Raw genomic sequence first — 27,340 nt, 5'->3', positions numbered from 1 at the left:
TGTAGCCCGCTGTCGATTGAAAATGACAGAGCACGTATTGTCATTTTTGGTCGACAGCGAGTGACAAAATGGTCGCCCCTGAGATTGATAAAAATGGGTGAATTAAAATATTTTACCTTGACAATACCAAACGAGTATTAATTCAGTATTATCATCATTATTATTGCGGTTGCGGTGGTCCCATAAACAATTTTCGTCAATGTCTTTTGTGTCACTCAAAACAAAGCCGCATTAGCATGTCAAACAGAGGCAGCGTCTAGCAACACAAATGTCAAAATAAACACATTTTTAAGAATCTTTTTATTATTTCATTATTAAAGAGCGTCTCAACAATATCAAAACGACGATACAAATGAGTCGAGTAATTACGACACCGGGCAGCAAATGACAAGCGTTAAAAACAGTTGCGGGCGGCGTGAAAACAGTTAAACAGAAGCGGCGCAGGAGAAAATTTGCTGTTCGATACCGAGACAAAAGAGTGATGGCACGGCAACACGTGTGGGCCCCCCTCACTTAAGTCTACTCCTGGATCCTTTATCATCCTACCTTGTGACACGCACTCACAAGTAGGATGAATGGAGGTAATCAGAACAAGTGTTCATTGGTTTCAGGCATCCAGTAGTCGGAGTGGCTGAGGTCGCTATTATTATCTAATTAGGGCCTTTTGGACAATACGGAGTTTCTCTGGAGAGAAGTCATTTTTGTACACACACAGTCTAGTAGTCATTTAGATGTCATTACTCGCCTTTTTTTCCTCTGGATGATGGAGGTCAATACATGAAAAGGCTGATTGATTTGGCTTTAAAATGTCTACCAGAACCATTAGATGAACAAAGGAATATAATACGACCTGGCATTTTTACTTGAGGGAGGAGAAGGCTTGGAAGAGTTTGGCCAGGTTAATTTCCGAGTAGCCGCTGGCGGTGAGCGCTTTCTCCGGCACTTCCTTCAGAATCCGGTACACATCTTTTTCTTTGTTATACCAGCCGGCACGAGCTAAAAGGGGGAAGAAGAAGAAATAAAAAAAAAAGATGTCTTTGTTACATTCAATTATCATGATAAACATAAAACTGTGGCGAATAATAAACCTAGAGAGTAGGTATTTACCTGGAGATGCTTTGCTATCTCCCTGTAATGCTATCACTTTGCGGGTCGGGATGGAGATCACACAATTGGACCGAGCGTTCGATGGCGGCGCGAGCACAGAGGAACAAGAGATCGATATAGTCCGGTGAGAGCGTTAAGTCGATACCTCGCGTGTTATCCCCTCAGGTGGGCCACTGTGAGATGACTGATCGCATGGCAGACAGGATGGCCGCCATTGGCTACATTTTGGCGCTAAAGTGAGGAGTGTGCATCAAGTGTCGAAAACTGTGATGGCACACTGACCTAAGAAGTAAAATGGCGCAGCAAAAAGGAAGGCAATCAAGAACATATCGGGTCCGAGGCTCATCTGATTACACCGTTCTCACGTGGAAGTCAAAAATCTCATATTGCTTCTTTTCTGATTACAATTTATAGTCTTCTCCACTTTCACACCAAGAACAAACTTATTTTAACGTCATTAAATCGCAAACAGTTTTCGGAATTGTTTTCGAGGTAGTGGTAACAAATAGTGTGTGTTAAACACATTAACCCAGAAAGGTACCGTAAATACGAGACCCTTAAGGAGGTAATGGATTTCGAGAAGCCTGCACTGTAAACACACGTGGCCAAATTGTCCATATGGCCCATATCTCCTGTCTTGTTCTTCCGTCTTCCTGCTACATTAGTGGGTGCTGTGCTGTATAAATAGAAGCCTACTGAGTGGCCAGGGAGAACAAAGGTTAGATACACAGAAACGCACGCACACACACCTGACGCGGTTGACTTCAACGGCATCGGCAGGTATCACGAGAACATACTAACAGGGACATGGATGGTGGGAAGAGAAGGAAGACACAAACGAGTCTATTTAGCTGGGTAATAGAAGGGGGTGGGGGTGATGATGCATGATCAAGCCAAAGCAATCATGTCATCATTTCTAAAAAGCTAGAAAATCATCCACCCCCCCCGACCATTGCTCTTCCCTCCCCTCGCTCCTTTCTCACTGATGCCTCAATCACCATTGGTGAATAGATAAAGGATTTAAAAGAGGAATAAAAATAGAATGGAGAACAAGTTTAGGAGGAGTTCAGGCAAATAACAGATAAGTCTGGAAAGTGGAGATGAAATCATCAAATAGTGGCGGTTATCCACTAGTGAGAAGAATTTTATTGCTAAGATGCTTTTTGGGCTTGGTTGATGGAGAAATCTGTGTAGCCATTGAAGTTATCAAACGTTAGAGAATAATGTGATTTTTTTTTTTAAATAGAAACCGCATTCTTACAGATCAACAAATCAATTATTAAGCCTGTCTGTATGATAATAATAATAATAATTGTTAGAATGGTAAAACCACCAAAACAGGATTGTCACACTTGCTCATTCAAACACACTGAACTTACCCTTACAAAAATGTCTACACACATATACACACGGGCGCGCAAAGTGAGCATATCAGAGGTTATCTTGGCTTTAACTAAGGTGTCGCCACACAGCCGCGGCGCAGGCTTTAGCAGCAGTGGGCGCGAGGACGTCAGGGCTCCGCACGCTCTAACTAGGTGTAAATACAATAACAAGCCTGTAATTAAGTGAACATGATGAAGTTAATGGAGATCGGCCATCGTGTCGGCCGCCTACATGAATATTCTATTAGGCTGGTGGTGGCGGGCAGCTGGAATAGCAGTTAATTTAATCACCACTCGGAGCACGGGGGAAACTTCTTTGTGTGAGTGTAATTGCACAGAATGAATAATTGATTCGACAATCGCACCCACGGACGTGGAAAGGAAAGGGAGGATGAGGAAAGACAAGGAGTTGGAGAGAACGGAGAGGGGAAGGGAGGAGGGGGTTGAACCAAATGCAGATAGTGCAGCTCAAAGACAATTTGGTTTCATCAATGCGTCCAAATGACATTATGGGCTGCCCACACTCAAAGATGCAACAGATGCAAAGAGGACAAGAAATGATTGGAAATCGTAGATGCCGACAGACGGGCGTCGTGTTTTCACGAGCGGGCGCCGGTGGTGTGTGCATAATCTATTAGGAGCTCTCCTGCCGCGGATGAAATTACCTCCATGTTTTACTCAACCGCAGCAATCAGGCACAAAAACGACACGCGCGCGAAGATAAGACGTCGCTCGTTCCGTGTTCTATCCGCGGCCTTTCGACGACAATACGATTTATTGTGCTTGCTGAGCGTACGTACAAACAAATCCAGATACATTTGAATGAAGCTAAAAATTTAAGATAAAAAAAAATACAGAAATGGCCACGGAATTTAAACGAAGGCCTTTAAATCCAAAATCTGAGCACAAAAAGGAACGAAAATCTTTTGGGGGTGTTTTTAGCCAACTTCACATTCTTCAACAAAAAGCTAGACAGTATACAAAATTGCATGTGTCATCCCTGTAATCTGAGCAATGTGGCCGGCCCCTAGGTGAGTAATGCAGTAATGTGTAGTATTATGGCCACAGGACAGAGGAGAACATCTTAAACCTATACTTTTTGATCAGCATGAATACGCGTGTGTTCATAAGCAAAAAAAAAATTCTTGGAAAAAGACTGACAGTTCAATAATCACAAAGACATTAACATTAATGCTACAATATTCTTAGGAAATGTTCCATCACAGGTGATGTTTAGAACAGGCCCAAGTGGTTATGAATGTGGGGGGGGGGGCTACCTGGTGACCCCTCCGTTTCGAGGATCTGAATTTCTGAAATATGATTTGGCGTCTCATTTGACGTCAAGTTCGCTTTGCAATTGTAAAACGGTCCAAAGCCGGCTTCTTACAGAAGGTGTTCTATTATGCTGCGTCGGGAGGTACAATACGAGAGCGAACACCGGAAGAATAAGTGGCGGCAAAATAAAAGGGAGGCGAGTCAAGAAGTGATTGGCAATGATTGCCTGCATCTCGGCTTGAACAAAAATATAATAAGAAAGCAAAAGTGGGGCGCTATAATCACGTTAGTAGCCCCGCACTGGTCCCAATCCCTTTATTTTAGCGCCTTCCATCATCCGAGTGGTCATCTGCTGATTACAAGTTATATTTACCTCTGTTGTCTCACTCCTGCCCGAGCATTCAGGCATACATACATACATAAATATTTAATCAAATAAATAAATCACTTGCTGGAGCGGTCCTTCCTAATCAAGAGACATCAATCAGGGAGAACTACGGGTAAAGAGGCCTCGCGGCTTCCGCCTCCCGAGCGCGCCCGGCGACTGGAGTAGCATCTATTTGAGACCAAAGGGGGGAAATATACGCTCCATGTCCCATTACAGGAGAAGGGCTATCCTTTCTTCAGCGCGCCCATTACTTCCCCTATCATTTCTCCAAATCTAAAACCTGTTTTCAATCAACACAGCCAAACGAGTGCCTGTCGAAGAGAGAGAGCGAGAGCGAGCGGGAAAGGTGGACACTGAGGGGAAGGGCTGGCTGGGGGAGCCGGAGAGATGGAGGGCTCTTTCCGCCGTTCTCCCAGTGATTGGAGCATTTTGCATTCTGTACGTGTGTGTGATTGAATCCGTCTCCTAAATTAGGGCTGTTGACTCGAGGAGATGAATGTCCTTAACCCCCCCTTCCCCACGTACAATGCCCATACTCGGGTGCGTGTCGTCCGTGTGCGCACGGGGCACCGATGATGAATATTTTAAGTGCAGCCTGAGTAACAGGCTTACTCGGAGCCATTGATTGTTAATGCTATGTTACATTTACAACATTTGTGAGCAATCGCTGATGGGGGGGGGGGGCATCAAAATTCAAACTGCAATTTCGCTGCTTCGATTTCGATTCTCAAAGCAGAACCCGTACACAAACAGCAAAAAAGGAACGAGATGGCGGAGCAATGGGTGCTACCACCATAGCTACATTCAATGATGTATATTTTCAAAATGATTTCACATTTAATAAGATGGCACTTGGATGTACGATGGTAGCATCCATGGTGTTTCTTTGCATGTGTGTGTACTTACATTTCTCTTCTCCCTGTAGTAACTTGGTCACTGCATAATCCCAGTCGAAGATGAACCTGTAGAAGCAGATCTGGTTGTACAGGGCCTTCTCCGAGTACTGCAAAGAGATGCCGACAAAAAACATTAAAAGTTTGTCGTATTGATGAGAAAACACTGAGGAAGGAGAAACCGGTGGAACATCTTGCGGTTCCTGTGCGACGCAAGAAAACAAATTTGCTTCTTTACTGCAATTAACTGACAATCGGGTGAGTTGAGTAAACGAAGGAAAGAAAGGGTAAAAATAGAAAGAATGAGGTAAACAGAATGAGAAGAAAGGATCAGGCCCCAAGCACCCTCCCTCATAATAGTTTGTTGTGATACGCCATTGTGAGCCGAGGACGCGAAGCGCCAAGGCTGTCAATTTGATTAGCCATTATACGGCATGTTTAATTGCAGTTATTGGATCGGCATTTCCCCGCTACGCTGGAGAGGGCGCGCTAAGCCCCGACCCCACGCCGACGTCAGGTGTGCGCAGAGTGCTTTATTATTACCGCCGGGAGGACGAATCCCCCGACAATTCCTGCGTGTCACCGTCGGAGCGAGCGTGTACCCATTATACCTGCCAATCGACCACCGGCGTAATTGTAATTTCAGTTTTTACTGCAGCGGCATAATCAAGTGGCAAGAGCGTCTAATGTAGCTGCGTGACTCAATATGTGTGTGTGAGGGGGAACGGAGGTGTTTAATGGCCGTCAAGGGAACGCACAGCTGTTGACCACTGATGCGCCGCTTCGCCAACAACCCAACCATGCAGGACCGATAATGGAGCGTCGCTACCGGTTGCCAAGGTTGTGCAAGCGGAGTCACATGCCGGTGAAAGGGAAAAAAAAAAACATGCACTAAGGTGGCGGTAAAGCAAGAACATAGACGCACACACATTCAAATATAATGCTGATTATAGGTGAGCCAATTGCAGCTTTCTGATTGATTGACAGGTGTCAGAAAGGCGTGGCTAAAATATTATAGGGTTGTTATTGAATTTGGAGCACCTCAACCCCACCTTTCTTCAGCGTACACGTACACGCCGCCGCCTCGTCATTCAGCTCGCCGCTTTGTTCCCGCTCTGACACCATTTCAATTTGCTCCACAAATCTGCAGCATTTTCAGCCTGACTGCCTAAGGAGCAAACCAGCTGTGAAATTGCCTCTCTCCCGGGAACGCAGGACCCCCACCCACTCCTCGCCATACCCTGACTTGTCTCCCCCCCCCCCCCCCCCCCATCCCAACCACAAATGCATGCGCAAACAACAGTTAAAGAAAAAAGAAATGTCATAAGGAAAAATATGATTCATAAATGGATCCCTGAATCATTTCGAACTCCTCTCGAGTTGCTCAAAAAAAAATAACGTCCCAAAAACTTGTGCGTCTTACTTAAATCAATTAATGAAAATGCAGTCGCCGCGACAGCGTGATTGCGGGGACCAAAAACCACATCGAGAGTGGACACGAAGGCCGTGTCAGCACATTTTATTTCCCGACGAACATTGTATTCAAACCACGACGCCTCGCGAGTGCAGCTGCGAGCGAGCAGCAAGCGAGGACGCCTGGATGACGACGAAAGACCAACATACATTTTTCCCTCATCTGTGACTCGGGTGGGCTTTTTAACTTTTTTTTTTCAGCGATGCAATGAGCGTTTACGAGCTAGTCGCGCTGATCAGCTTCACAAGACACGGTAATGAGTCAATATATGTAAATCTTTACTAGGCAAACACGACGGGAAACAAAGGCATTTAACTGGTGCTCTCGCCGGCAAGCCTCCAACCATTCAGCACCGGTAATTTCTCTATATTGAAAGGCATAATTGCCTGCTATTTGAAGATATTCATGCCCAATTTTTGAAATTAATTTCAATTGGGGAGAAATGTAGAAATGTCAGCTCCAGTGAAAGGGATTTGATTTCAATTATCCTCGCTCAAAGGACTGTGATTTCCAAATACACTTAAGCAAAATTATGACAAGAATTTTTGTTCGGCAAAATTCAGTGTTTAAAGAGCGATTAGGCGATAATGGAGCAGCTTTGAGGCGGCGCTGAATGCAGCCGTCTCCCTCTGAAAGGCACTCAATTATCTCTGATTGCTCCCGCTATAATGTATCAAATAGAGATACCTGCTATTGCCGTAATTTGTGTGAAAATTAACACGGTGCAATTTCCACTAGAGGGAAAAAGGGAGCTCTAATGGGCGCCTGAGCGTACATCAATAAAGCGAGGGGGGATTGGTGGAGGAGGAGGCGAGAATAAGTGGGAGAGCTAACGAGGGAGGGGAGGGAAAGAAAGTGAAAAGAAAAGAGCAGGGGCAAGAAAGCGGTGAATAAAAGGGAAAAGAAAGGCAAAGTCAGGAGAGATTTGAAACAGGGTGTGGAGGGAAGAAAAAAAAAAAGAGGCTATTCGAGTTAAGCGCCGCGCGGGTATGTGGGTGGTAGCCGACGATGGAAAGGAACGGCGAGGGAGAAGAGAAAGAAATTTAATTTACTGAAAATATTACAAATTGCACCTGTGCATAACTCCTGCAAATTACCAACCAATCAAGGCAGAGTGCCTATTACTCTCCCATTACATGGAGATCAGATCACACTCTCAATCTGTGTCCAGCCAGTTATGGTGGAGGAGGAAAAGGCAAAGTGAGATGGATGGAAGAGAAATGTACCATGATGCTAAACAGAAAAAAAAAGAGCCATCAACAAGTGTATTTATATTCCAGTGGTGGCTGCAGCAACAACAAAAAAAAACTGATTGTGTTTCTGGCTCATCAATTGTATTAATAACGTTATTATCTACTGTAGAAAGTGATTGTCTTCTTAAAGTTCCTGTCAACTGAGAATATACTGCAGCTGACCGTCTTCTTTAGCCTTCTGAGTAATATGGAATGACAAAGTGTGGCGCTAAACATTACGCTCGGGAGACGGTAAAACGCAGAGTCTGCAACACTCGTGGTGGAGACGATGGATGGATGAGTGAGCGCGGGGAGAGTTTTTATTCAGCCTACAGTTTAAAGTGCCACAGGTACACCAACAGCCTCCTAAGTGGCTACGGTGACAGCAGAAATTGGGCTTGTGGTTTACAATCTGTCGCCACAGAGTCACAGACAGCAAAGCATTGAGCGCAGTGGATTAAAAAAAAAATGAGGGGGAAAAAAAACTGACAGGAGAGTTGGGGGCAATGGTTAAAAAAAAAAAAAGTGGGACAGACTGGACAGTCACACTCAAGTTAAGAGCGAGAGTGTTGTTACATCCAGTGGTCAAAGTATTCAGACGGTGGCTAGCATGAAGTTCCAAAACCAGCGAGTAGCATATAGAAAGTCTTATTATATGGTGCACGTTGAAATGAAGTATAACACTGATCAATAGATATTTGTACCCTTCATGTGGAGACTTTTCAGCTCCACAGCACCACCATCTGGATAAATCCACCAATAATTAGAGTGCGTTTGTGTGACGAGGTTCTTGTGCGTTACCTCGGGCCTGAGGGTCGCTCTGCTGCAGCTTGGGCAGATGGGTCCATGGCGGGAGAAAGCAATGGGCAAGCGCCTGATCCTGTTTTGACAAGCCTGGTCCTCACACACCAACCAGCCCTTAAATAGACACACGTACATCAATTTATAATCAACATTTTTTTTCAGTGATGGGCACTTTTAACGATTCTCAGGGGCAAGTATTATGTTCAATAAGTGGCAGGACACATAGGTTGAATGAGAAGACCCATCAATGTGACAAAATAAATCAAACTTGGGCAATCAGGCAGTAGATTAATTTCAGTCGGGTGTGCTGAACTTCTAAAAATACTGCAGCTTGATGCTCTTGGTGTTTAGCTTGTCTTGAGATTGTCCAACACCATTTTCTTTTATCCAGTACTTTTTGTTTGTTATGTTGCCTGGTGGAGTACTTGTTGGATTTGAGTGGTTTTCTTTATTGTGTGAGAAGAATGCTTATAGATCTGCTACACAATTTAATATTTTAAGTGCATGAAAGGGGACATGTTTTTTTTTTCAAAATAGTTACGAGTCTGGAGTGCCGGAAATAAACGTGACGCTTCCTGCAGAAACAAGTTATAGATCTCCAAAATATAACCAGCTCACTTAAAAAAAACACACACACAAACGGAGCACAGCTGTTACAACAGGAGGTGGAATTTGAGATTGATTGGTGTATTGTAAAACGAATGTGAAGATACAAGAAGAGTTATTATTGGAATTCTTACGAGAATTGTCCTGCTGTCTGCCAAACGCCTGCTGGACACAGTAGACATCCACAGTTAAGAGTTAGAAAAAAAAATCCTGCTGCCTCCAATAATGCTACAAGGGCAATCATAATTCAGTTTAGAATATGATTTGTTCAAAATCTTCAGCGTGTTGTTTTGAAGACTATTAGGGGTTGAAATGACCCTAAATGATGAGAACAAGCGGTACAGAAAAAATGGATACAATGTATGTTTTCCTTGTGCACTTGTCAGACAGGCAGCTCCACGGGCAGCCGCAGCTGGAGGGGGGTCCGAGCTGGGTTGAGTTAGTAACCCTGGACAGGTGCTGTGGTCTGCCTGTTTCAATAGGCCTGTACTCCTACAAGGAGCCCACCCACCCCCATTAGCTTCTTATGCCCTGTTATTACTAAATGGGGAAGGGGGGGGGAGGTGTTAATGCCCAACTAATGACAGAGCGTAAGAACCACAGTCATCAATGCCCGGACTTCCTTCCCTCAATGCACTAAGTCCAAATAAACCCCCTCGGCACCTGCAACTTCAACACTCCTCCCAAAGCTTCGAAAAAATAAGCCTCGAGTTAAAACGATGATGAAATTTGGAAACGATCTCAAAAGTAAAGTTCAATTGAATCTATGAGAGAAGCAAAGAGGTGTGAGAGGTGCCATCTAATCAAGGTATTTTGCCAGAGTTGGGAGTGGAGGTGTACAGTCTGATGTGGGCGGTGGCATAAAGGCCCATAATTGCATAATTACATGAGTGGATGCATGACATACTGCATGCGGACGTCAAAATGACTTCTACATAATTTAACGAAACAAGGAAAGAGCAGGACTCGGCAGGGTCCTCGGAAATAGCTGTTCATCAAAATCCTTCCTGTCCGCTGAATTGATTTTTATGTCTTTAGATGTGCCAGAGGATCACTCAAACAGAAGAAAATTGTACTTCCCGAAGCAAACAATAAAAAATACGACATATGAGGAATGTAAAGTTAGTTGACTTTGTTTATTTAATCGACTGTTTTTATTTCTTAAATTGACATTGTGTATAGTAGCAAACGCCTTGTCAAGAATTGTCAAACCAAAATAAATTTCAGTTTAGTATTCCTGAACGGCTTGTGTGGCGTTTTAGCAAAGCTCGATCATAAAAATCAATGCTTTTCAAATTTGTTTGAACTTTAACGTGATTAAGTCACGTTAATTTTTTATTTATGATTCCCTACCTGAGTTTTCAGGTGTGCAATGTGTGCTTTGCCTCTTATGGATAGACAGGTAAAAAAAAAAAAAATCTTCAACCTCGGAAAATCAGTGAAAATGACAATAGGCGCTATTTGTTGGCGTTATTATTAACATGAAGCCAGCGTGATTCCTCTACCGGTGGATTCCCACTTGCACACAAAACCACAAACACCCGGCTGGCAAAATTGGCAGCTTTAGTCGCAGAGACCTAAAAATCGATCTACTTTCCAAACACATGCAGCCCCACACAAAGTTAAGCTCACACAAGCACATTGAATAGAGCTCAAACGCTTCCACTTTGTACCCACCCCGCTTAATCAAAGCTTCTCAATTCAACACTTTGACCTTTTGTTCGAAACAGGATTATCACCTTCTCCTGTCTTCATTCACCCTTTCTCCTCTCCTCTCTCCCTTCCCCACTTCTTGTCTTGCCCCTCAGCCGGTTTCCAGGGGCGACCCGCACTTTGAGGGTAATTGCAATAATTTGTTAAATGCCATGGCAACGGTGCTTTGACGGGAGGGGTTAAAGAAGAAGATGAAAGGTGGTTCAATGAATCTCTTATTTTGAAAAGACAGCAGGGCCGGAGAAGGAAAAAACGGTTTGCCTATTCTCAGGGTACAGGTTTATTAATAATGATCGGGGAGTAAGGGGGGGGTTCACTAATGATTAATGTCGCTGTGGTTGAGGATGCCAACACAAAGGTAGACAAGTTCCTAGTGACCCCAGACACACACAAAAAAACAAGTGCGAAGCTTTGCCTCTCTGGCCAGACAAACAGCTCTATTTGAACTCTCCCTCGGTCTGAAAGGAATCCTTAATTACACAATATTACCCCTCTTCATTGCCCCGCTGTGTGTGCTGTGTCCACTGCAGTTCAGCCATCACTGCTCTGTGTATGTGTTGCTGTGTGAGGTGGTAGCAGCTGTTTCACACATTGTGACAAAGGAGTTGAGAGGGACTCGTTCCCCACACATTCACCCCAATAATTGATTTCTGTTCAGCACTGTGGGAGAGTAACGCATACACACATGCACTTTTACAGACAGTGCATTCCAATCTCTCAGGTCCAGAAGTTGCCAGAGATTCCTGAGAGAAAGAAAGAGGAGTGTGTGCAGGCATATTATGTCTGCAACACTTTTGCCTCATAAATGGAGTTTCTGTATAAACACACTTGACCATCATTAAAAGTACGAGGTCTTTTATAGCTACTTAGCGCTATTTAGTTGTGACATTTAATTCATTAAGTCACCAAGTGAGTATAGCAGCCATTCATGTTTATAGTCAAAGAAGTTGGCAAATATAAGCCATCCAGATTTTTTTTTTTAAATAATTGGGTTAAAATTTGGATTAAATGTCACATTGTTAAAGTATTATTATTTGTCACTGCTGATTTTCCATTAACCAACGCGAACAAATATACTGTAAAAATTACACATTGGTGAGGTAAGGGACACTTTTGGTTTTCAAAAGTTATAAATTGGCATTTGAGTATTTTCATGGCTCCTGATCCAAACAAATACACCTGGTGCTCGCTTATTTTTGCAAGCATAATGTGCTCTTTCGTGGAAAATGTCAACGCAGTGCCCCCGCTGGGGTTCGCTTCTCTTTTGTCCGATACAGTATTTTTTTTTTTTGATTGCCTCCCTTACCATTACTGCATGGGCTGCCTCAATTTTCACATGTGAGGAATAATTTAATACATCTTTGTTCAACGAAATGCATACCGTTATTTAATCAAATGAAGCCCATTCACGGGAAAAATACAATGCAGATTCAAATGAGCAGCATTTTGAAGATAAAAGTGGCTTGCAGCGCTGTGCAAGTCAAGCTAGTTGAAATTAAAATGGATTCCAGGCCCCACAGACGGTAGGTGTGTGAAAAATTCCAGTGATTTATCATTGGCAAGGGTACACGGGTGTACTGGACCGCAAACAGAAATACTCACAGAGTAGTATTTCTTGATGTGGCGTCGAATGTCAAGAAGCAGTTTGTTGCTGATGTTGAACGCGTAGTCAATCGGGCGGCCGCCACAAGGCACGTGACAGCATCGCAAAAAGCTGGGTTCCAACTTTGATCCCTGAAAGACAATAGAGATCACTTCAATTAAAAAAAAGGCAAAAACAACATGAATTAAAATAGTCTTAAAAAAGTAGCGGCCATTTTGCCACTTGCTGTTGTCTATAAAAATATGACATCACACTTGTCAGGCACGGCTCAGCTCCAAAACAAAACAGATGAGACGTGATTGGTTGTGTCATTATTAATAGACAACAGCAAGTGGCAAAATGGCCACCCCCGGGAATTTTTGCTGCTTAATTTGAATGCCGTGTTTAGACTAGTGGAGGCGCAAACAACATATTATTGTAAAGAACATTTTCAGGTTGACTTCCCTTTTAAAAATAAAAGGAATAGTACAGCAGCGTGACTTATTTCCATTTTAAATAGGTGGTGGACTCCTGAGGCTTACGCGAGTCAACTCAACACGCTGCCTAACAATTAGACAAAATAGAACTGATTTAAACACCCATTTAAATTTCAAACTCAATTTAATTGACAGCAGCAAAGAAAAGCTTTCAAAGACAGTCACATGCAGACTGACACCCCCCCACTCAGCCTACATCAGGACTTTTTTTTTTTTTTTAAAAAACAAAGACTTTTTATACTTTCGTGTCAACTGCCTGACTCCCCTAAATGCGGTTCAATGAATTAAGTCTCTCCATCTTTGTTTCATTCCTTCTCCTCTCGACATGACCTCTTCCCCTGCTACTTTTTTAACTCGCTCGCTTCATTCTGATAACAGACATCCACCCCCAAACAAAATTATGCACCTCCTTACTTTACTTGCCAGCTCTTTAATGACGGCGCAATTAAATAAAACTATGAAACACTCGTCTTGATGTCAGGCTTGCAGAGGAGTTGCAATTAATCTTGTGCGCGGGGCTTACAACGTGACCCGAAGAACATATCTTTGACATCCGAGCCTCCTTCTGCCTTTAAAAGCACACGTTAGCGCCCGTCAACCTTTTAAAACGGTTAACTATGTCAGATGACTGTTATTCATCTGCGGCATGATAATGTGCATGTTGATTTAACTGGCCGCGCCGCTAAAAGTGAACTCGGGGGAAATCCCTGCCGTCCCATCCACCTTCATCAAACAACTCTCCTCCCCTGTCTGTCCTCCATCATCTGTCACCGCCTCCTCCTAGGATCCCTGGCGATGTGTCAAGGCCCATCTGTCCTCCCCTCTCGCTGAGCTGTTAGACCATGTTCACCCTAATTAACTTACCATCTTATCAGTGACTCACATGAACAAAACAATATGACATATCGTGGATAATTAAGTCCTATAATTGTACTTGTATGATTATTTTTGAACATGAAAGAAGACTTGGCTATTTATTTATGTTGTGTGTTTTCCAAATATGGCCGAAAGACTTAATTTGTTTAAGCCAGAGGATACGGGGGGATGTCAGGTTTATTAGAGAACTGGAAGACAAGAAAAGGCTGTGTGCCCTCCTCCTCATTAAAAGCTGATAGTGCGCACATAACCTTGGCCTGACAAATGGTGGATCTGCGCATATGTTTGTGTCTACAGAGCGTCAGGGGTTGAGGAGAAGCTTTTCAAGTTGTGGTGTCCAAACTATGCCAATGAAAACAGAGTCCGCATTGGAGCCAGGCAGCTGTCTAAAAATACAGGCAGAGACACAATATAGAGGGTGACTGCACTATGAATCACCGCTGAGCTGTTTCGGAGTCAATTTCACACGTCCAAATCCTTACTAATGATTAAAAAAAACAATCATGTCTTTAGCATTTCAATTGAACACGCTTTAGTGTGCCCAAGCTGGACACACACAGCACAAGTTGTGTTTGCGCAGCAGGCCGTATTGTTGTTACATAGGTGTCCGCGTTAGCCAGGACTAAAGAGCGATGAAACGGTCTGCAATGGATACTGGCTATTTTCAGAAATGATTTCAAGAGTTTGTTTTTTATTAGCCACAAATCTCGACAGGGTCTTGACCATCTGCTTGACATTTATTGATGGAATGCATCCTCGGCATCCTTTAGGTGTTGCTCTGGTCCAAGTATCACAACGAGGCTGCTTTTAGCCACTTAGAACTCTCATCACAGGACATGAGAGTGTGTCACTCTTTAAAAGAATATGTTACCTATCTCTTCGGCTTGGCTTTCATCCAGATTAGGTTTATTATCGTCTTGACTCAAGTATCACCGTTGAGGTATATTCGTTTCTTATTCACCATGTTTTTGAAGTGATATTCGCAGAAGGGAATTCTTTAAATATCTCATTTATGTTGCTAAATTAGCTTACCAAAATACTAGACAACTCTCAGTGTGACGGCGTGTCGATCACATTAATAAAGAATGTTCAATTAATACCTCACTGAAAATGTGCTTTGAAACTAAACTATTTGACGTAGCATAAAGAATGAAGACAAACAACTCACGGCTCCTTCAAATACGCTCTCGTAAATGTTCTCCTTCTCGCACTGAGGGCAGGTGAACGTAAACCTCTCGCAGTCTTTGTAGCGCTCCTCGTCGGTCAGTTGGATGGGCCCTCCAAGAGTGGCATCCTCCTCCTGCTCTCTTTGGTGCTGCTGATGAGATCGGAACTGACTCGGGTCCAAACCTGAAGTCACCGAGCAGGCGAATAAGTACTCGTTAACTAACACGGAAACGTTTTGGAGGCTAAGCAGCAGAATCATCCCAACATGAAGATCTATTTTACCCAGCCACGTGGCTATGAGCACGCCGTCGATTCCCTCGATGGGCTCGCAGATTCGGGACACCACCGGGTGGATTTGATTGGCCAGATAGTACTGTGTGTCCAGACTGAGACCATCTTGCTTCTGGAGTTGCTCTAAAGCGTACGCTCTTTGACTGGCTGCCAATGTGGAGCCATCCTGCAGATAAAAAAATAAAAATGTCAAAAATGATCATTACATTTGATTGGAAAAAAAATACATTGGGAGCCTTAAATTAAAAAAAACACACCTTGCAGATGATATAAGAGACCGTGTCACCAGCTTTGACCCTGCGTCCACCTTGGGAGTTTATCCACAGAGCCACATGGACATGAGGGAGACTCTTCTTATCAGGGTAGTCCTGAGGATCTTTGGTCAGTGCCTGAGGAGAACATCACAAAGTGGAGGTGAAAATATAAGGAAGGTCATGAAAAATGGAATTTTATTCAATATACCAAATGTTGATTACCTTGTTGATCTCGTATTGTTGTAAAGGTATGTCTCCATTGGCGACCTTCTCTCCCACCTCCACTAGGTGTTTCTGGATGTTCTCCACAATGATGTCACGGCTCTGGTCTGAAAGGATCTGACCAATCACGTAGCTGCAGCGGGAGAGGAGAAATACTTGTACCGGCAACTCAAATGGTGCTTTTGTTTGATTTGACTTCAACGTACTTGCCACATTCCTTGGCCAGGTCACACCAATCTCGCCGAACTATATCCAGGCCTTTGAGCTCCTGCTTGACGCTGTAGCGTCCGTCGCCATGCTGCTCCACCACCAGAGCTGCATATTTCTTCTTCTTCAGGAGCAAAAGTGACTTAAACACTCCATCAATGTCGATCTCCAGCAGTTTGTACAGCTTGTTCACTTCTGCTTTCACCTGAGGGAAAAATAACACACGAAAAAAATGTAATAATATATTGGAAAAGGAATCTTGCGTATTGATTGGGTTCTTTTTTTTTCCTTCGTTTTTGGTTCAACAGCCACCTTGTTGCCCAGCTTCATGACTTCCTCCATACACTGGCTGTTGGTGTTAATCATAATGGAGTCCGTATCTCCATAGATGACCTCCAGGTTCATCTAAATAGAACAATAATTCAAAGTTAATACACACACAATGCAATCTAAAATACATTTAAATAAAAAAATGTGGATATTTTCTGCATTATACTTCAGAGGTGTTTCTAATTTTTGCTCTGACTTTCCGAGATGATTCACAGTAGGAACCCAATTACTGTTGAATTATTCAAATGCTAGTGCCATTAAAATGAATGGATGGATGGATGGAGGGGGTACACCAACCTTTTGGACCAAGTCCTTAGTGTGCATCAGAATCTGAATGAGAGCAGATGCAGACAAAAAAATGATTGATTAGAGCAAAATGAGTCACGCCAGACATTTAAAACAACAGTGACATACAATAGAATGACTAAATCTAATTTCCTACATTAGTTACTGCGAGTGTACGTGTGTGGACACAAAAGCAGAGCAGGTGATTTTCTTTTAAACGGCCGATAATTGGCTAAGGGGGCAATTATGAGCGCGTGCTGTGACAGGCATCTTTTCAACCCACACACATCTACGCTGGGAAAAACACACAATCACACACACTTCTTCCTAATGACTTGTAATGGCCTTAATCACCCGAGGAGTGACTGAAGGACAAAGACTGTTAACGGAGGCTGTCCACTGTGTGCATGTGTGAGATCCAAAGGAGCAAAGTGATCCTAACAGGTGTGAGCTCCGAGTCTTTAACCCGAGAGGAGGAGGGGTCAGAAGGCCGGACAGAAGTCGGCGTGATCCCTCACTGGGAATCTTCACCTCAATCAACTCCGGCGCATGCACACCACGACAGCGAGCGGTGTGTGGGGACGGACAAGGACGGGGAGCTAATTCAGAGTAAGAAAGGGGCCGGGTTGGGGTACATCCACTCCCTGAAACCAGAGTGGGACTTAAGCATGTTTTATGGGGTGACACATGCCACTGGACAGAGGCGGGCGTTTGAGCCACTCACAGAACAGCCTCCCCCCCATTAGAGGCCGCACAACAAGGTCAAAGTCTCGACACGCGTGCACGGACACATACGCTAGCATCTGTGCTAGTTAGAAGTTTTTTGCAGACTAAACAACTCGATGACATGCTGATAAGGAGGAAAAAGGAAGAGAACATCCAATGAAATCATTTGACTTCGGTTTCTAATTCATCCCTCTGACTTATGAAATACATCACCACTATTCAACTATTTAATCTGCCCACGCTACCTTTTTTTGACTGTTAAGTGGCACATGAGTACTCAAGCTTTGAATTTACTTATGTGACCCCAGAAGTTTTTCAAAGTATGTCAAAACGACCTAAACTGTCCAGAGCAAAGGGGAGGAAAAAAGAAAAGAGGAGGTGCAAAAACAGGAGAAAGAGGTAAAGTTGTAGCTACTTTTGGTTTGTCCTCATCAGGGGTCATCACAGCAATGCTATTGTGTGATTTATTTGACAGTAACAAAATGAAGAATTTTTTATTTTTAGCAGTTCTGCAAATGAATGAATATTCTGATTTAAGTAGTTCTAATTTGAAAGTGTAGTGGTATCTCCAATATTTGGCTATGCTCATTGAGGACTGAGGTCACTGAACGGGATGACAACAATGTGAGGCAAAGCAAAGTGAGACCGCGTTGATGTAAATAATGCGTGGGACTCATTTAGACACATTTTCCATATGCTGTCACTTCCAGCAGAGGCGGGCCGTTCAAAGGAACGGGCTGCGTGTGTAAGACAAGTCGTTTGACCATGACGCTGGAATTTGGGCAACGGATGGTGTGAGCACTCATCTTGACACAAAACACCAAGATACACACTATGAATCATCAACGTCTCATTCGTATCTTTCCCAAGAGCATTAGCCATTTAAGTATGAGTTGCGGAATACATCATAACAATCTCCTGTTACGTATTCATTTGCATACAAAGTCGGCTCCGCCCATGAGCGCTCGACAAATTTATTGGCTCTTAATGTGAGCATTTATGCACCCCAAAGTACCCCGGGGCTTCACTCCAACAACACACACCTGTCTAAGAAGATGCCATAGCGGTGTTGTCATGCCTGCTGCTGGGCGGGTCGGTTTGTCACACGGCCGTGTCTGATGTAATACCGCCGGCTGAGATCACAAATGCTGGCGTTCGTTGTAAATAACTCCACAATGACAACAATGCGGCCGCAGTCCACTCAATTAGAAAATACGGCGTTAACAGACGGAAAGGACACATTCCAGCGTTGCCGCGTTGCCGCTGACACGGGCAAAGCCGATTGTGTGACGGCCATGTTTCATGTCGAAACTGCAAATTTACAGTTAGGCGGATGAAAATGATTCATTTGTCAGAATTCAAATTAGACCATTGACTTGTACGCTAGCAATTAGCAAAACAACTTCTTTCACGTTCTTGCAGCCAATAAGATGAAACGCTTGATAACTGACAATTCATTTTGCTAATATTTCACCGACAAATCCTTTGTTAAAACAATCTCCTTATCATTCTTTCATTCCCATCTCAAAGAGACCTTCAACCGGACATTAAATGAACACGCTGTAAAGTAAAATCCCAGCCATTAGTCTCGTCTCATCGCCTCATTATCAAATGTTACCAAAGTGACAGTTCGGATGTGGAAATCTCGTCCCGCTCGACCGTCTGCCACCACGGCGAGCTAATGGAGCCAAAATAGCAGCGGCGCTCCCATGTGACTATTTGTTAAGTCCGGAGTAAAGCCACCTCTTTAGGGAGCGTGGAGGTAGGGGGGGGGAGACAAGTCGGCCATGGAAACATTGCAGCCCTCGTTACCACACCAACACGCAAACATTCACAGACACACACACACTTGTAACGACCCTCTCTAATACGAGGAAATGTGAAAATGACCTCTTTGATTCGGAGACAGTAGCGGTTATAGGATCGAGGCCGACACGATTTAGGCGCACGCGCTCGCAAAACACACACACATGACACACGATCAGACGCTCGCGGGATCGCTGTGGCTAATTCGGGGAAATGATTTGCGATTCGCCAGACAAGAGGAATGATCCGAAACTTGAAGGAAAGACAGCGGGGGCGGTAATATTTACCTTGACCTGATTACAAGCACACACATTCACACGGGGGTGGGTTTAACCTTGACGGCACTCTGACCTCTCGGCACCCTCGGCTCCGTTACCCAAGCTGCGTTGTGCATTATTGGATGGCCAATAATGTCAACTACGAGCTCCTGTCGCTCTGTTTTTAAACACAAGGACAGAGACTCAATTACACGGCTTTTAGGGAGTCAACACATACAGATTCACACAAACACCTGCTAAGGGTTGTCAGATTGGCTGGCAAAATGTCAAAGGTCAAACCAATATGCATTCCAAACCAATCAGCGGCTGCCAGCGGGCTGCGTTGTTTACATCACTTGATTAGGACGGCGCACTTTTTATAATCAGAAGCCGAAAGCTGCTCCAAAAAAAAAATGAACGGCAAAGTAAAATCCGGTGAAGCTTTGTTTTGTGATGCCCATAACAAACACTCAATTTACAACAAGTCACAACATTAACACTCCAAATTACATTAACACCAGTAAACTGATACCATCCCGGAGTCTACCATTTTATTTTTGTCTAAATATATGTCATACATCTAATTTTGACGACATATTTCAAGCATGAGATCAGTGCTCGCTGGACAATAAATGTCTTTTCTGGTGTGACAAATGCATTTAGCAGCCAATTATAACCGCTTGTTGTCCGCGTTTCATATAACTCTTCCTCTGTGGTCGACACTTCTTTGGCAAGCATACAAAAGGACTCAAAATAGTTGAGCGGGACATCAATCTGCGGACAGAACCACCGTCGTGTAATCCTAAACCTTCACCTTCCTCTTAATACCATTGCCCCCCTCACACTACCTCCTCTCACCCCTTAATACCCCGCACATACCAGGACAGAGTTGGCCCACAACAAATGGTCCGCCGACAAAGGGCAGAGTTCGGGCGGTGGCACTTACACACTCAGAAAATACACTAAACCCAAATACACACGCACGGATGCAAACATACCAAAATGTTTTGATCCTGATAAGGGCGGCCAAAAAGCGTGTCATTCCTTTTCAAGCAACTCTGAAACCTGACTCGTCCCGTCACATCAAACCGCATTTAAAAAGGAGAGCGTGAAAGACAAGAGCTAATCAATGAATACACGGAACGCGTCCCCCCGCCAAAACCGTACCGCAGGGGAGAGGAGAGTGGCTTAGATTTGCACTTTGATGGAGGTGCGTGCGTGTTACAATTACAAAAATAAAAAGCCTCCTAAATCACAGTAGCAAACGAGAGTGCAAATGTGACGATTAAAACGGGGGGCGGGGGGGCAAACGGCAATAGCCACAAATACATCAGGATGCCGCTTATAAATGCCAGCTGGCCTTTCTGTCTCGCTGCAGTCGGAAACTACTGAGAAGTGCTTGGCTGACAGCTATATGATGTCAGGGCTCCAAGAAAACTCAATTAAAATCACTTCAATTTGGTCAAACACAGATCTAGTCTGTATTCTGCTCAATTTCTTATATTTTGTTATTTTGTTTAGGAAAAAGAAGGCAACACTGCATTGGAGGTCATGTGAATTTTTTTTTTTTTAATCACCATTCACCTTTTCAATGCAATAAAAAAGAAACAACTATTGTTCAGGGTTCCTGTTACTGTCTTCATTTTGCTCCTCTTTATATTACTGCCCAAGCCTACATATCCCGCCGTTGCCATCTGGCAACATGTCATAAAGAATATTTAGAAAAACAAAGTCTGGCTAAAATTCAGGCAAATAAAGCAAATCCTTCCCACAATTACAATAAAGGAGTGTTTCCGCTAAAATACATCTTACACGTTGAAAACGGAAAATATGAATTTGAACGGAAACGGCGGCAAGGCTTCCTGACTAAATGAAGCGAGAACATTTGAAATGCAATAAAAGTTATTGTCGGCCGGCTATAAACTCGCCAAGGGGAAAAAAAAAAAATCCCACCTGTGCGAGCCAATCTGACGCACAAATTTTATGTCACTGACTGGAGGCACAAATAAACTGACAAAAAACAAATATTATGCAAATAACGAGAACTTAATGAGGCATCACCTGACCCCTCCACCAACGACGTTCAATGAATGAACGCAACTGATGTGACAAGTGTGTGTACGTGCGCAGTGTTCAATTACGCTACCGCATTTAGCCGTCGAAGTCACGCAGGACACATCTCTTCACACCTATTTACTGAGCGTGTGCGTACCCATGTTGCTCCATTAGCGAGTGTCGAAAGAAGTCATTAGATCAAATTCGACGTGGATATTTTGGTGCCGCGGGTGTTAGACAATACTTACATTAAATTAGAGAAGGCAAATATTTATCTTAGGAATCACATTCGAAACGCTCAAGTTAAAGACGTGTGAATGGAAAATTTGGGAAGGCGGCAGAGGTGGTGGGAAAAGGAATATGAAGTAGCAGCGCCCTCTTGTGGGTGATATTTATAATGTACCTGACTATTGGGCTCATTGTGGGTGTGCTGCACCTACCTCCCTGCCCTTGTGCGTGACCAGGGCAGCCAGCGGTTTGGCGTAGAAGCGACTGTAGCTAAATCCCAAGCAGCCGTACATGCTGTTAGCCGTCAGCTTCAACGCCTTCTGGCGGATGTCATACTGAGACAGACAAAGGAGGATTTAAACTTTGAGAATCATTCAGTCATCTCTTTGACTTGGTGCGTACCTGCAGGTAAAGGTCCAAGTTGATGTCCGGCGCTTTCATTAGCTGTTTGACGTGTTTGCGTCGTTCCACCAGCTTCCTGATCTCCTTGGGCAGGATTCCCATTTCCAGGTTACAATCTGGAATCTCCGGGATCTCTTCTGCCTCATCGTCCTGTTGCCATAGAAACAACACGTGGTTTTTACACCTAAGCGCTTTCCATAACGGAAGAGTGAATATAAAGTCAGCACACACCTGAGCCTTCTTTTTCTTGCTGTAGGCCTCCCGCTGCACGGTGGTGAAGCAGATGTTAAACTCTTGTATGATGGACGGGTACAGGCTGTTGAAGTCGAGCAGAAGCACAAACTTGTCGTAGAAACCTGGAGACCGAGGATTTTCTATTAATTCGATATATAAAGAAAAAAAGAAGCCATGATCATCCAATCCACACGTACCAACTTTAGGATCCAGCACCAGCCCGCCAGCATAGGCGGCCTTCTTCTTTTGCTTCCCTTTCCCAGTATCAACATCTTCTTCTCCTTCATACTGGAACATATTGAAAATAGTCTTTTATGCTTACAAGTCCAAAAATAAAATAAAAGATGCCGTACCGTCTGCATTTTCCTAAAATACGGTTTGTCAGGAACGATGTAGTTCTTGTCATGGAAGGCGTGAAGCAACAGGTACTCGTTTCTTTCCGCCCGCCCGCCCATCAGGGTACGAGACTGTGGGGGATGAGGTCGTTAGAAGATTGAACATTCTTTCAACGCGTGTGCGCAGTGGAATGACGCCTTGCCATGATGTTGCCGGCAATGTTGGTGATCTGCAGGGCCAGCGGTAGCACGTTGAGTTCGCACATTAGTTGGAGGATCAGCTTGGCGTCGGTCCATGTCAGCTCCAACAGGTAGAGCAGATGAGGGGAATCACTGCCGTGCAAATTTAGAATGTGTTATTTGTAAACAAGTCTTGGAAAAAAAAACAGGAATGTTGGACATGTAAAGACACCTGTAAAGATTCCTGATGTTCTCCTGTGGGATGGTGGCTCGCTCCATCTTGAGCACCTGCGCAGTCAACTCAGTCAGATGGTAACTCTTGCAGCGAATCAGCTCTTTGGCCGAGATCTCCGTGTCACACACAAGGCGCCCGCAGGTGGCATTCTTCTCTGCAAAGGCGCCGCGGCCCTGCAACAAAACGACCGTTAGTTCCAACACGAAAATGAGATGAATGTCCGTTGGGCTTTTCATCCTCACTCCGAGTTTGGGCATGTTGGCTCTTCTGAGGCGTCCTATTTTGGACCAGTGAGGAACTTTGCAGTAGTTGATTCGCTGAAGTAGCACTTCAAGGTCAAAGCCAAAAATATCATGACCCTTAAAAGAAAAAGTCAGATAATTTAATCAAACAAATAAACAAAACAAAAAAAATCTCAATTGAGTGCTTACCACAAGAACATCAGGATCGATTTTATGCATTTTGGCCAGGAAGAATCCAAGCAGCGTTCTCTCTGTAGTGGCTATCTCCACTTTAGCATTCTAAGAGAAAAAAATAATAATAATTAATGATGATCAAATTAAACAATTACCTTTGATAATTGATTATTCATTTAGATACCTTTTTTGAATATAAAATGATCCACGTTTAGAATTCCTCACCACAATAATCTAAACTCCTCACATTTTCCTCAAGAATGTCAAATAAACATTCAGTGCCAGCTCACCTTCTTCTTGAGTGCATCCCTGAAGTCATAAGGGAAGATGCAATCAGTAGGTTTCGTCACCACTGAAAGACAAAATAGATTTAATAATCCTCACTTCAACATATTAGCAGAAGAATTCTAGAAGCAGGAGCTCACCACAAAAATGAGTCTGATAAGGCGGTCGAGGTGGAGCTTTGTCCATGTGGAAGCTATGGTGGACAAGTGCTGCCAGGGACACGATCTGAAAAAAAACGACATCATACACTCATCCATTACAAATGAGGAGTATCAATCAATCAGTTCTGACCTCATTGTGATGAGTCTTGGGGTTCTGAATGGTCTTCAAACTGATAGACATGACCGTGATGGGTGGCGGCGCCAAGTCTTTGACCACAGTGATCAGATCCATCCTCGGGACAAGAGCCTCAACTTTGCACCAGCTGATGGCCTGATGGATCAGCTCTATCACACACAAACGGAAATATTTGTTGTTTTATATATGTCATTGATAAGTTGATTTCCTGAAAACCAAACAATATTTATTCTCACGTGGCGTCTTGATGTCCAGCCAACATGGCCCTTTTATCTTCCTACTGAGAAGGAAATGTTCCAAGCTGGAAGTGTTGGTTCCGAAAATGTGGGAAAATGTTGCCCCCTTAAGGTCAGGCGGTAGAGCAGGGAAGTCGGCCTTAAAAGACAAGCAAAGTTTTCATTTTTTATTTTCAAAAAAGCAACAAGAATCCAAGCACATGTGCATTTACTCACTGAATAGCGGATTTCCAGATATTCGCTTTGCGTGGATACGTCAGGAATTTCAAAAGCATAGTTTTTCTCCACTTTCTGAAGCCAAGAGAAAGATTTGAAACAAAAAAATACACATGCTGTGCTGCAAGGTGATGGGCGAGGAGTACCTTGGACTTGAACTTCATGATCTTGAACTTTTCGGAAAGCTCACTGAACTCCTGGTAGATGTCCATCATTTCAACACGCGTATCGGACACCTCCCCCGTCTTAGGGTTTACTTTCTACAGCGTGAAAACACAAGCAATTAATACTTTCATTTTGTTGACTTCTCCAATTAACACAATGTATTGATTATGATAGTTGTAATTTGCAACATACGTATTCACGTGGCAGGATATACATAGTGCGTTCGATGTTCTTGATACAGACGCAGCAGCTTGTATGAGCCTGGGCCGATTCGATCCACACCTTTCCAAACAGGTACACCACACCTGCGTGACAAAAACAGGGTGAGGTTGTGTTTCAAAAATAAACAACTAATACGTCTACGGTGCTAAACCTGATTGAGTGTAAGGGTCTTCGAAAGCATCCAGCCAATAGAATCTGAAAAGCTGCTCGCCATCTGGACCCTCCACCAACGGCAACTTGCTGGAGTCCACCTGCACCTCTGCAGGAGCCTCACTGACTGGACCCTCTTCATCATCAAGCCCCCATGAGCCTCCTGTCTTGCTGCATCCACAATTAATTATGGGAGCAATCAATTGATTTTCTGTACCTCATGTTAATTTTTTTCTTGCACTTAAAAAAAGAAAAAAATAGTGAGGCCTCTTTTAAACTTACAGGAGAGTGGGGTTCTGTGGCTCCTCTTTGACAGGAGCCAAGAGGGCTGTTTTACATTCTTCTCTGACTTCAGGCTCTGGAGGCTCGACCTCCATCGGCTCATCAAAGTCCATAGAGTCGAACACCAGCTCATCGGCCACTACGGGAAAACATGATCACTCAAGTTAATCCAAGATGCATAAGAAAATGAATCTGTTTATAGGGACATCTTTTATCACCTTCCTCTTCCTTCTCAACTGGTTTTGGGTCTTTCTCCACTACTGGAGGCCTTTTCGAGGGAAGAGACAAAGTGGATGATGGCCTTGGGGTGTCAGAAGGTGGTGGACGGATGGTTTTGGCCATGGCTGGCTCCTGATATCACAGACGTGACAAACATCATCCTCGTGAATCACAGCTAAGAGTCAAACAACTAAAATATTTACTCTGGACATCTGTGGCTTGACAGAGAATGGATTCATGGGTGATCCAAGGGATTTCTTTTTCTTCAGTGTCACCACAGGTGACGGAGTCAAGATGGTGCTTTTCTGGGTGGGCAAAAGGAAGCCATATTTGTAGAGGAAATTTGAGTCAAAAGCATTTGTTGACAAACTACCAACCTCTGAGTGCAGGTCTTGTAAAATGTCTCCCAAAAGATCATCCTTGGACAAGTCCACGTCTTTCTGCAAGAGGTCACAGTTTGGATTAATGGATAAGCAAAATACATGCGAGTGCGCCTTTCTGTGTTTTTAAAGCAGCAGAATGAAACTTTCTACACAAAATAAAAACTATAATGCACCTCTGCTGGCTTCTTGACATTACTGTTCATGAAAAGGCTTTTAATGCTGTTGGGCTTTGCCACTGTTATTTTTTTCATTTGTTTCTTTGCTGTGGCTCCTTTGGCGCTCGAATTTCCTGCAAATAAAATCAAGGAATTAATAAACTGCACAAAAAATGATTGAATGTAAGATGTAATAATGCTTATACCAGGTTTCTGTTCCACCACATCATCCTCCAAATCATCATCAAAGATCTCTCTGCCGTCCTCCACGTAACCTACTCCATCTGAGCGATTAAAGAAAGACATGAGAAGAATATTGCAATCAATGAATATTTTTAAAGGCTACTAACCATCATCAACAATCCAGTCATCCTCTTGTCTATCCCGGACTATCTTGGAGTACTGTGCCTCATCCACCTCCTCATATACGCTGCTAAACTCCTCCACCTGCAAAGTATATCAATTCATACGCAAATTATGATTAATGCAAACATATTACAACTCTTGCGTATTATGCATGACTCACCTTATATTTGATCTTCTCCCCTTGCTTGGCCTTTTTCAGTTGCTCCAGAGCGGACTTCCTCCCTACTTTTTCCCTCTTCTCCCGTCTGGAGCGAGACTTGGCCAGACCACAGGTATCGCCCACATCGTCTGGAAAAGAAAGCAAATAAATCGCATCAGATTTGACAGCAGTAGAAATATTCTAAATGTTGTTTTAACCCAACAAATATTGAAATTTTCCAAGTGCATTCAAAATACACATAAATGAGTTTTTTTTTTTTTAATGACATTCTTCTGAACAGGTGCCTCACTGAGGCTATTCCGCGTCAATTTATTTTATGATATGAATATATTTAACACTAGGTGGCAATATCGATGATACATTTTTTCTTTCCCTAGTTAATTGCCAAACACATTTTGTAAAACCTCATCATTGAATCAATGTTATTATTATCTTTATACTCAGACACAGTAGCATGTATGATAGGTAAGCTAACGACCAAGATAACTCACTTCAGCCGCGCTAAGACAAGTGTTAAAACAATCTGCACTCACCTCCGTCCGGTGCGTCCATGTCTTTGTCAGGGTTTGACACCGGAGCCATGAATTTAGTCGTATTTGGCCACTCGCTGACAGCTCTCGAACGAAGAACCCAACACAATAACAAGACTTAAGAAAGCCCGCGTCGAGTCTTTTTCCCGGGGAAAGTCATGTGGCGGAAATGACATCACAATGGCGACGACTTGCTGTTGCGCTAACATTCCACA

The 27,340-nt window shown here is 43.6% G+C and overlaps 1 protein-coding gene across 1 annotated transcript; it reads right to left on the bottom strand.

Moving 5' to 3' along the window:
* Positions 1-281: 281 nt before the first annotated feature.
* pola1 (polymerase (DNA directed), alpha 1) lies at positions 282-27,319 on the bottom strand. Its single transcript, XM_088363235.1, has 37 exons — positions 27,129-27,319; positions 26,596-26,723; positions 26,420-26,516; positions 26,276-26,353; positions 26,088-26,203; positions 25,909-25,971; positions 25,735-25,836; positions 25,531-25,663; positions 25,313-25,451; positions 25,032-25,201; positions 24,851-24,963; positions 24,640-24,753; positions 24,494-24,568; positions 24,278-24,416; positions 24,036-24,190; positions 23,885-23,969; positions 23,750-23,811; positions 23,475-23,564; positions 23,286-23,402; positions 23,041-23,216; positions 22,832-22,961; positions 22,647-22,760; positions 22,491-22,581; positions 22,291-22,415; positions 22,060-22,209; positions 21,870-21,992; positions 16,598-16,630; positions 16,283-16,375; positions 15,970-16,175; positions 15,764-15,896; positions 15,545-15,676; positions 15,279-15,453; positions 14,998-15,179; positions 12,477-12,608; positions 8,553-8,669; positions 5,059-5,155; positions 282-996 (listed from the first exon to the last, which is right to left on the bottom strand). Exons 1-37 carry the CDS (start codon positions 27,175-27,177, stop codon positions 860-862), a joined length of 4,371 nt encoding a protein of 1,456 aa, XP_088219361.1. The 5' UTR covers positions 27,178-27,319; the 3' UTR covers positions 282-859.
* Positions 27,320-27,340: the final 21 nt, after the last annotated feature.

Source organism: Syngnathus floridae, chromosome 20, assembly GCF_059516105.1.
Source record: "Syngnathus floridae isolate MCC-2025c chromosome 20, RoL_Sflo_1.0, whole genome shotgun sequence".
NCBI classification, from domain to species: Eukaryota; Metazoa; Chordata; class Actinopteri; order Syngnathiformes; family Syngnathidae; genus Syngnathus; species Syngnathus floridae.
The sequence above is the reverse complement of the archived record's forward strand: the minus strand, read 5'-3'. Positions and strand labels throughout refer to the sequence as shown.

Coding starts and splice junctions, on each gene's coding strand:
- pola1 (XM_088363235.1), bottom strand. CDS start 27,177: ATGGCTCCGGTGTCAAACCCTGACAAAGACATGGACGCACCGGACGGA. Junction 25,837..25,908: donor TACAAGACCTGCACTCAGAG/GTTGGTAGTTTG, acceptor TTGCCCACCCAG/AAAAGCACCATCTTGACTCC. Junction 22,582..22,646: donor ATTTTAGGAAAATGCAGACG/GTACGGCATCTT, acceptor AATATGTTCCAG/TATGAAGGAGAAGAAGATGT.